This window comes from Poecilia formosa, unplaced genomic scaffold (assembly GCF_000485575.1).
Source record: "Poecilia formosa unplaced genomic scaffold, Poecilia_formosa-5.1.2 Scaffold15, whole genome shotgun sequence".
NCBI classification, from domain to species: domain Eukaryota; kingdom Metazoa; phylum Chordata; class Actinopteri; order Cyprinodontiformes; family Poeciliidae; genus Poecilia; species Poecilia formosa.
Genome location: NW_006799954.1, coordinates 2346070 through 2356418, shown reverse-complemented (window position 1 = coordinate 2356418; position 10349 = coordinate 2346070). Strand labels below are relative to the sequence as shown.

General features: G+C 38.3%; 1 protein-coding gene across 20 annotated transcripts in view; it reads right to left on the bottom strand.

Moving 5' to 3' along the window:
• Positions 1-10349, bottom strand: part of LOC103134101 (neurexin-1a) — a 277111-nt gene that overhangs the window by 147396 nt on the left and 119366 nt on the right. For 19 of the 20 annotated variants that reach the window (XM_007546203.2, XM_007546209.2, XM_007546201.2 and 16 more), the window contains 2 exons: positions 7161-7364; positions 4748-4774 (listed from right to left, as the gene is read on the bottom strand). In XM_007546203.2, coding sequence (XP_007546265.1) covers positions 4748-4774; positions 7161-7364 — 231 coding nt within the window. The remainder of the gene's footprint in view (positions 1-4747; positions 4775-7160; positions 7365-10349) is intronic. The other variant, XM_016668481.1, reaches the window with a different exon arrangement.

Below are 10349 nucleotides of genomic sequence, written 5' to 3'. Positions count from 1 at the left end.
CTGGATTTGGAGCCACACACAAAATTAACCCGTCATTCACGAGAGGACCCAAATTTGGGTCCTCGTGAATGACAACCTGTGAATGACAGGTTAAAGTGAAATGTTCCCTTTACTTTTTTGAGCAGTATATATCCGAGAACATGCTCTAAATCTTTGCTATCTTATCTTTATAAAAGAAAAAAAAATGTTCCATTTCATTTTTCAAATAATTCCAACATTCGCCTTTCTAAAGCCAAACACAAATTTAAATAAAGTTGTTCAAGTTTTAAATCCCCTGTATAGCTCTAAAGTTCTCATGCTGGGTGAATGTAACAAAACAGGGCAATGTGGGTGTGCCACGACGATGGCATTATAACTCCCCAGGCTCTGATCCCTTTCACACAGTGGGGAGCCTCCAGAGGGGCGCCAAGTTCATGCACCTGAACCCATTTTTGGTTATTTATTTCCCGCCTTTCTGCAATCTTCAAAGCTTCAGTGCAATGTGTATGCAAATGTGAGGGTACCACAGTACCAGGACACGCTCAATCGCAGAGGCACAGTGCTGCTTTGTAAGCACTAAACATTGAGGCAGGATTGGAACCAGGCGACTGGTGAGGGATTAAGAAGAAGAGATATGAAATAATGGGATGGGGCTGAACTTGAAAGCATGGTTGATCTTTGCCTTCCATCATTCATGTCCTTGGTTCTCCTCAAGGAGGAAGAAAAGCAAGAAGAGAAAAGAGGGCCATCGGTTGCATAACATTTGCTACAGAACAGAGTGTTATATGATCATTTATATATCTAATATTATTTGGACCTCAGTTGGTTCTGGCATTCTGTCAATAATATAGAGTCAAAATACTTCAGTTCAGAGTTCATTCACATAAAGGTAGCAGACTTATTTATCTTGACATCAGAAAAAAAATCTTACTTGCAACTAAAGATAGATTACATTAGTTTTCCTTGACGTCTACCTTCAGATTTGTCCTTTTTTAAATACTTAATAATTAGCTTAGCATCTTGGCCTTAAAATACATTGATTTATGTAAAGTCCATGAGAATCCTGAAATTGCAAACTTATTCTAATGAATTAATCAGAAAATAGGTTGGATTGTCCTCCTGTTGGATCTGCATTCAGCTTGGCATGGATAATTACTGTTCATCAGTACAAACAGCAATGGAGGGAAAAGAGAGATTTATAGTTGCTATTTTCAGATGCCGATGTTAAAGTTCAACAAACACTCTGTGCTGGTGACAAACTCTTATCTATCTTTAAAAATGCAACAAATTTAAAGAATCATTTTCATGGCACGGTAAAGTCAGTCTTAAAAAGAGAGTTCCACCTGCTAGCGTGAAGCAAATAGTGCTGGTTTCAAATAGTTACTTTTTCAAGGTAACTGTGGCAACATTGCTTTTACCTACATGTGCATGCTTTACAAGTTTGGTTTCGTACATGCCCTCACATGTCTACTTGTTTTTATTCTCACAACAATACCTCATCAGATCTCTTGAGATATTTATGTATATGCTGGTAAAATTGAAACCAAGCACAATTGGCTGTGGCTGTTACAGAACTGTTGTAAATGTCAGTCATATTTTTCTGTAAATGAAGGCTAGATTAAGAAATACAGGTTCACACAGAGGGGTTATTTAAATTCAGTTTGGCTGCTAACTGATTTTGCCTGTAATTGTTACAATAATGGACAACAGAAAGTTAAATGTTTCTTTCTTTTTTTTTTCTTTTTTTTTAATCATGACCGCCTGTGAGTTAGTTCCCAGTTCTGAGTAAGGAGATGAATGATGGAGGAGTTTTTTTCAGTGTCTATAGAAAAATTGCAACATTTAAAATGACTAAAATTACAAATTGCTTTAAAAAACAAAAAACAAAAAAACCTTAAAATCTCTGGAACTGCGACGGAAGAAATGAAGCCTTTTAGAAAGCAAATCAACATAAACCTCCCCTGCATTCATAACCTGACTAAGTCAGTCCTTTATTTTTCATTTCCACATAGTTGTAAAGTCCATCGAAAGAATCTCTTAGAGCTCTATTGACAATACTAAGATCAATTATAGAACAGAAGCAGTTGCTCAAGATGATGATAATGTTAGGGAGATGATAATCCAGTAAGACGCCTCTCTGTCTCCTTCCTAGTTACTACACACCGTAAATCTTGGCACCCGTGCCATTCCTCTTAATGAATATGGCTGGGCCAGCCGTACATAAAAGCACCAAATCTGTCACAAGGTACTTTCAGGTCATATTTTCAGTTAACTGTCAGTCAGTGTCTGTTAACAGTGTTTAAGCAGAAGTGGCAGTGTTTTCTTCAGACAGTTCTGGGCTGCTCCAGGGAACTTGGGTCCCTAATTGACAGTGATGTGTTCTTTGAGTTGGTGTTGAAATTTCTCATCCGGCAAGCTGACCAGAGCTGCAGTCCCTGACAAGACACATTAATTAACATTGAGAAGAAAAAAAAAGAAAAAAAAAGGGACAAAAATAACAACCTAGAAAAAATGTTAAAAGCTAATTCTTCATGAGTGGAAATGCACTGGCTTAACACAGTTCTTTCCAAGACCTTCAATTAAACATTTTCCTTCGACACAATTAGGTCAGAAACTATTAAAGGAAGGCCTACTCCTTCTTCGTTTTTGAATGTATCTAAGCATACAGTTCACCTTCTCTCTGGAATGGTTTATCAAAAGAATTTAAATATTTATTTTCATAGCGCAAATGTAAAAAAAAAAAACAACAACAACAAAAAAAACCCAAAACATCCAACTCATTAGTTAGTCGTCTTCTAACTCTCCATTTTGGGGCTAAAACGATTAACAGTGTCAACTATTACCATCAAAGTGACACACCCATTTTAAAATGAAATTACCATTAAAAACTTAATTCAATTTTTCTGACACCCAAATAAAAAATGACAATCTCTACTGATAGTCCTGCATTAGCAGTAACTAGAAGGTACACGTAGAATGCTGTAAAGGTAAAATGACGATATTTCAAACACCAAAGTGTCAACTCCTTAATGTCAGTGTAGCTTGGATTTAACAGCTGAACACTGATGCTTCCCGCCTTTCTGACAATGTTTTTGTTGTCACGACATGGTGGACGTTGCAAGCTCCAATTGCTGCCAGCTGAAAGAGAACTGTGACTATTTAGCCAGATCTTTTGATATATTTGCACATCTCTGTTTTTGCACAATTTGTCCTCATTTTGTGAATAATATGTCGTGCTTATGCACATATATACACACATCTTGAACATATTTTCTTGAAATTACCCAACTCAGTCGCACATTTTTTTTAATTCACTTTGCTATTTTTAGTAACCGCACAATATTATCATGTTGCATTTTGCCCCTACTATATAATTAATCTCTTATTCTTATTTTTATATTGTTTATCTTTGTGTGAATATACAAGCTTCCACCCATCTTTAATTTGCCGCTGGCACATCTGAATATACTCCATGTGTGAAAATTAAAAGCTATTCTATTCTATTCTATTCTATTCTATTCTATTCTATTCTATTCTATTCTATTCTGTCAAAGGGGTAATAATATGGTGATCAGAAGGCTAACAATATGAATGTGAACAGATAATGCCTTAACCTTATCCTCTGGACCGTAAGATGACCTTTTAAGGGAGTGGAATGAGAGAATTGGAGCTTGTCTTCTGCACACAAACACCAGAAGCGATTGAGGATGTATGGGCGGAGCTGCTTTGCATTTAGAAAGATGCTAACAAGAGATCCTTTAAAGACGCTTGTCTAGAGGTCACATCATCCGATTGTGTGAGGAAGTGTTGTGTTGTTTAAGTCTCCTCTTCTGATCAGGCAACGACCTTGTAGTGCTGTAACACTTCAGCCAACAGTTCCAACTTGGTTGTTATCAGAGAAGAGTTCATCACAAAGTGGCATAGCGTGGTATTTGTTACAGGGCTTTAACTGCATGTTTTCATCTGGTTTTTACGGTGAGTCTCTCACCTGAGAGGGATTACGTGGAAAAAAAAACAGTTCTTGTATTATGACTCGAGTGAAGGAATTATTAATTCATCACCAGCTCTGAATAATACATGTCAGGGATATTTATTTCCCAAAATATTGCAATGAAGCCTCTCTGTTCGCACGCACACACAAACACACAAAGACGCCTTCCTCCACAAACGCCCCAACAGGATCTATTCTTTCCCCTCCCTCTCCATCTCCTTCTTTCTGCTCTGTGAGGCAGGTTAATGGCAATAATAAAATCACACTCTGTATTTCCTCTGTGCTTTGAATGGCCTCATCAATTTACAGCCGCCGTGAAATACTGTGAAAGAAATGAGAAAAAAAAAAAAAAAAAAAAAGGTGGGGGTTGGGGGATAGCGCAAGGAAATCATCCATGTCTAAAATACCTACGCTTCCATAGCATGCGTTTTATTCCTTCCTAGATTTATAAGTGAATGGGTTCATTAATTAGACACAGCTTGGTGTGTAAAATAGCAGCTGACTGCCATATTCCAGTTTGTCATTAATTCAAGCCTCCCTCCATTTCCTCCACACTTCTAATTAATATATAAAAAAGAAACTACAAAGAACCTTAGCCCTAGCATGTGTGGGGTATAATATGATACATTCATTTAAACTGATTAAGTCTCCCCAGTTAAAATTGTGTCATGGTATTTTTCACTTAGAAAATACATTTCCCAGGCAACAGAAAAAAAAATAGTGAATATTACAGAAGGAGTAGAAAAAGAAGAAGAAGAAAGGTGAACAGTAACTTACTGGAGGTACAGTTAATCCTGATACAATCTAGATGGGGGGGAGAATAGATGAGAGATAAATTCATCTTTCAACGTTACAGCTGCAGACATCATTAAAGCATACAGTCCACCCCTCTGGGGACAAACACACGGACACTGTCCGTCCTCTGATGCTCTCACATGTAGTTGCCTCAAGCTGGAGCAAGCTGGTAAAAGCGCTGCTGTGTTGGAGAACCGGAGCAGCCCAATTTATTGCATATTAGAGAAGAAGTCGAGGACTGGATCTGTTAGGCAGAGATTTAGATATTTTATAATGATTGAACATTTTTGTTCAATAAGGTGATGTCATCATGAGAGCATCAGATGTTAGTCAGGGTCACACAGGGCCATCTGGAAGGTTTCCTCATTATTTCCCCCCAGCTTCTTTCATCTACCAATGAGTGAGACTTCAAAACATTATAACAGTTTTGTTTTGTTTCATTTGGGATTTTCATTTACATTGTGTGGCTCATGTATAATTTTTCACTACAGGGAAAAAGAAATACATTGGTCATACTAGCTTAACGAGGTGCCACATGGTTTCTTTAGACCTTTGCTGTCGTGCTGTTTCTACAACATACATACTTTTGTTCAGCAGTGAATTGTAGTGTTTAAATATCAAATCTTAGTTCATCATACAGATGCAGTTGCTAGATCTAATACTAGAATGAAGCTATGTTATCTGATTTTACCATAAGAGCTGAAGTTCATTGTATCAGATAAAAAAATCAGATCAGATAAATCAGATGAAAAAAATCAGGTAAAAAAAATCAGATAAAAAATCAGATTAAAAAAAAAAAACATATCATAGCATTTCTAGAAAATGCATTGCAAATTGATGTCCAGATTGAGGTTTTTGTAGTAAAAGGGAATTGGTAGTTATTGTCTTTTGATATGTTCTAAATTGAAATTAGTTAATTGTATCTATAAAGTGAAATATTTGAATTTGTCTCTATGTTTACTTATGTGGAGACAAGAAAAGTTGGTGCAGTGATATTTGTCACTGCATGACAAGTAATAATTTAGATTCTACCAAATAGACTCTAGTTGCTATCACTTTTAACAAATGTGTCACTGATAAAAAAAATAATAAAAAAAAAGCTACAAAAACGGTGCTTCTTTCTCGACTCCTTTATTTGCGAAAGCTGAGCCTGTGCTGTGCTCTGAGAAAGGTGACCCAGATCATCCCCCTCAACCCTGCCTTCCCATTTGGCCCTGCTTGTCATGTGTTGTCAACCACAGCAGAAAAGTGGTCGCAAACAGCCAGAGAACAACACAAGCCTACCCTTCCAGGGAATGCTCTGCTTTTCTTTGAGAGGGACAAGGAAGACAGCCTTCAAGGGCTTGTGGAAATAAAGTCCAAAACTCTTATATTTGTCAGAAAGAATTTAAATGAAAACAAAACAACGCAGCCCTTTGTTTTTTTATCCGAGGGCACCTTTTTGCAGTGGCGGTGATCTAACCTGTCAGGCCTGTCAGTGTGTGGCGCTGTTGCGTTTTGCAGTTGGACACATGCTGTTATAAAGTAGACAGCGAATAAAGACTCTTCTGCATGCACGACTAAACGGCACCACTTAGGGAACCCATTTCTGCTTAGGCAGCGAAAAGACAGAATAGAAGACTTGGGTGGCACTCTAGTGTCTGAAACACATCGAACTTCCAAAAGACAGCTCTGGGATCATTACTTCACAAAAAAAAAAAAGAAAAAATGCCACAAACTCCTAGGAGAAGGTGTCTATGTTTGCTTAATGCAGAATCTTTCCTCTTTGCATAGGGTCAAAGCTGCTGGATAATATGATATGTTGACGTATCAGATGTCTGGACCCAGAAACTGCTTCAAAGAATAATCATTGGAAGGACAAACCCAAATAAATGAATAGTGGTGTAAATAAGGCCAATGTTTATGTCTTCCACTGAAATAGCTTTTTTATATATATATATATCTTTAAAGGAACAAAACAACACCTTTGAATTCATCAGAGCTTTCAGAAAAAAAGGAGACACCATTATGTCACCCTCCAACCGACTTTCCAAAATGATCACATTCATGTAATAATTAATTTTAACAGAATAATATTCAACTGTTTCCCAGACAGTTATCGTATTTAGTCAAAACTGTATGCAACAGGAACACATCAGCTTGTGATAGGAAAGAAGAATCTGCTTCATCTAAAAAAAAAAAGGCGGTAGCAAGCATTCCCTGTTGACGAGTAGTTTTCGTGTGTTCAGCTGCCTGTGAGCCTCGAGCCGCAGATTTTAGACCTTGAAAGTCGCTACAGTCTCTCTGTCTATTCAAAACATGTAACGTAAATAGGAACACTGTCGTGCATTTGTGAGTGCTATCAAGCTCGAGTCTGCTTTGCTGCTGCAGTGTGTGTATGCATTCGAGGTGTTACCTAAATTGACGGTAAGACGAACGCGACCACTCTCCAGCTCCAGACGCAGGGTGTCGGCAGAGTCACGGGATGTGGTGGCTATTAGCAGGCCATAGGCCCGTTGGGAGCGGAATCGAAGGGACACGTCTTCGGCTTCGGTGTGCATCACCACGGGGAGCTGGACTTTCATAAACTTACTGCCGTCGTAACTGAGAATGGTCGCCTCTGCAGAGGGAACAAGAAAGAAAACATGATGAGTGAACGGTAAAATAGACTGCGGCAATTTTATGGAAAACCAATGACCACGGCTGTCAGCTCAGTGTAAAGTGATGTTCTATTTGTTGACAAGGTTTAGTGAGGCGACCTTCAATCCAGTCTCAGAGGAACGATGAATCGATGAATTTAAGAGGCAGAGGGAGAGCCGAAGTCTTCGAGCAGTGAATGTGAATGTAACTCCCAGACGGATGCTGTCTGTGTTTATTCAGTAAAAGGCTTTCAATCCCAACAAAAACTGCGAGTTATTTTGATCAGTGTTGACCCCGCGTAGAGTGGTGGTGAAGTACTTACATCCAGTAACCTTAACACAAATTTTGGCCAATTGACGATGCATTTGTAGGACTCTTTTTTTCAGGGTGGATTAATGAGACAAGTTTTAAGAAACAATAGTTGCCCATGTTTAAATGCAGTGCAGATTTTCATGACACTATTTTTACGCTCATTGGCTGTAAAAGTCAATGAGGTATAAAATGAGAATGCCAGTTTTAAACATGCTGAGTTATTGCAAAATGGAATGTCTCCAGGTACAGTATGATACCTAAAACCACTTTGTAAAGACTTGTCACATGTCTGGTTTCCCATCGCACGTTATGCTGCAGCTGACAGCCACTCAGACTCCCTCCATAAACTGCATTTTCTTTGCCAACCCCTTCAGTATAAACACACATCATTTTGCCTGGAAAGGCAGGAGACAGAGACGAATCAGTGCAAAAACAGAACACATAAAAAGATTTAAAAAAAAACTGGCAGTATTGCTTTAAAAGTTTCTAGTAGATAATAGTATAGTAGTTACTGTAACAAGAAAAGTTTTTTTGGTCTCAGTACATGTTTACCACAAGAAGGTCCTCTGGTCTCCATGTGCCTTATAAGTCATTTTCATCTTCTGTGCAAAGATTTGTCCAATGCTGGATTAAACGAGCATAAACCATGAATTTGACTGTAGATTTTCAAAGAAGCCAAAAATCTGCTTTGCTCTTACAGGCAAGAAAATAACAGCTCATAACTTTCTATAAGAACCTCTCTTCAAAGTATTTGAATTGCTTCTTTAAGCTACTGTTAGAGATGCTCAAGATATGCATTTTCAAAATGCTAGTTCAAGGTTGTGATATAATTGCATGAGTATATATAAATTATACCAAAGTAACAACTATTACTGCTGGAGAGCTGGGGAAAATAAAAGGAGTGCTAAAGGGAATGGGAGACAGTGAGCTGTGGAGGCGACAGGGTACCAGTACACTCACACCAGCCTCATCCCCACTTTCTCATCACACAGAGCCAGTGTCACATCCATCCCTTGGGATGACTCTGTCACATTCCTCACCCAAATCCAATTTCTCCACGCCCTCCTGGGGTAGGCTGCAGATGATAGGGCGTTTGACAAACAAGGGTTCACTGCTAAACTGTTTGCTTTCTGCCAGGCAGCCGAAGCAAAAAGCTGCTTGGAAAATGTTGGAAGGTGTTACACAACAATAACAGAACACGGTGCAAAATCTATGCAGGAAAATTAGGATTGGGATAGGTTTGAAGGAAACTGTTTATGTCTACACTGCTGAACAATGAGTACCAGAATAACAAATCAGCACGTCCTTGTGAACCTCATCATAACTGCTAAAGTGCTCTCATTAAAAAATGGAAACAAGCAAGAAAAGTCAAATAGAGTGCAAAATAGTCAAATATCTTGATTATGCATAAAATGAGCTCATCTATACCCTAAATTGGCTCTAATGCAGCTTGTCAGTAATTAACTTAATTTCCAGCTGCATGCAATCAGCTTCATTAAATTTGATGAATCGACTCACATCATTATGAAAAGACATACCTACTTCAATCTTAGGGAGGGAAAGACTCCTGTATAGTAAATAAACAAGCAGGCCAGTAATTCTATTCAAATCACTGCTGCAGCAAAACAATTTCATCCAAGACATTTCCTCACTTAAGATTCATATAAGAGATTGTTTAAAATACATTAAATGAGAAAGCTCCAGAATAAAGATATGAAAATATGGAGAAAGACCTGTGAGGGAATATCACCTAATGCAAAGTGAGCACCTGTCAAAAATCCAATTGTGCAAGTCCAGTCATTTTAATGCCATTCCCATGCTCAATATCAAAATAAATTGAGGGGACAGGAGCTACAGCTTGTGCCTGTGCCAACCCGAACAGGAGACTGTCACAGGGGATGTGGAGCACAGCGGACTAAACTAAATGTTTATTTTCATTCCCGTAAAAACCGCAATGTGGGACAATTTTCCGATTGTGTGATGAAGTAGTTGCTGGAGTGGGAGCTCTCTCAGAGAAGGCTGTATGATAAACAAGGGAGGATCAGGTAATCACAAATAAGAACCCAGTTGTCTTCCATTGTCCCCCAAGGAGAGCCAACTCTTTGAGAAGAGAGAGCTGTCAGCTACATGTCACAGGATTCCAATGTCCCTCAACAACAGGGCACTGGGCTCAGTCTGATTCAGAAAATTGCAGGAAGAAAATGCTGGAGGCTTTTGGAAAAATCTATATTTTACACTCATGATAAACAACAAGAAATGACTCGGCTACATCATACATAATTTAAGACATTTATGTCTTCACTGTAGCCTTCTTTGAGAATCAGAGCATACATGTTCCAAGAAGTGAACTTGGTAGCTATTAAAACACCCTATATGCTGAGAATGTTTCTGTAGAAAGAAGAGCTTCTTTCTAGATCTGGACACATAGAAAGCAGCAAAATGACCTACTTCAGTTACAAAACTCTATAACCTTAAAGCAAAGTCTGCTTAGCTGTTGAATAAGACCAAAATTAGGAGATATACTGTATTTCTTTAGAATGATGGGATTGGTAAGTTGAATTTTGTCCATGAGGCCCACATCTGTGACAGCAAGACAGTTGAATATATGTCTAGCTAAAGGAGAATTGCCAATCATAAATCATAAGGATAAGCA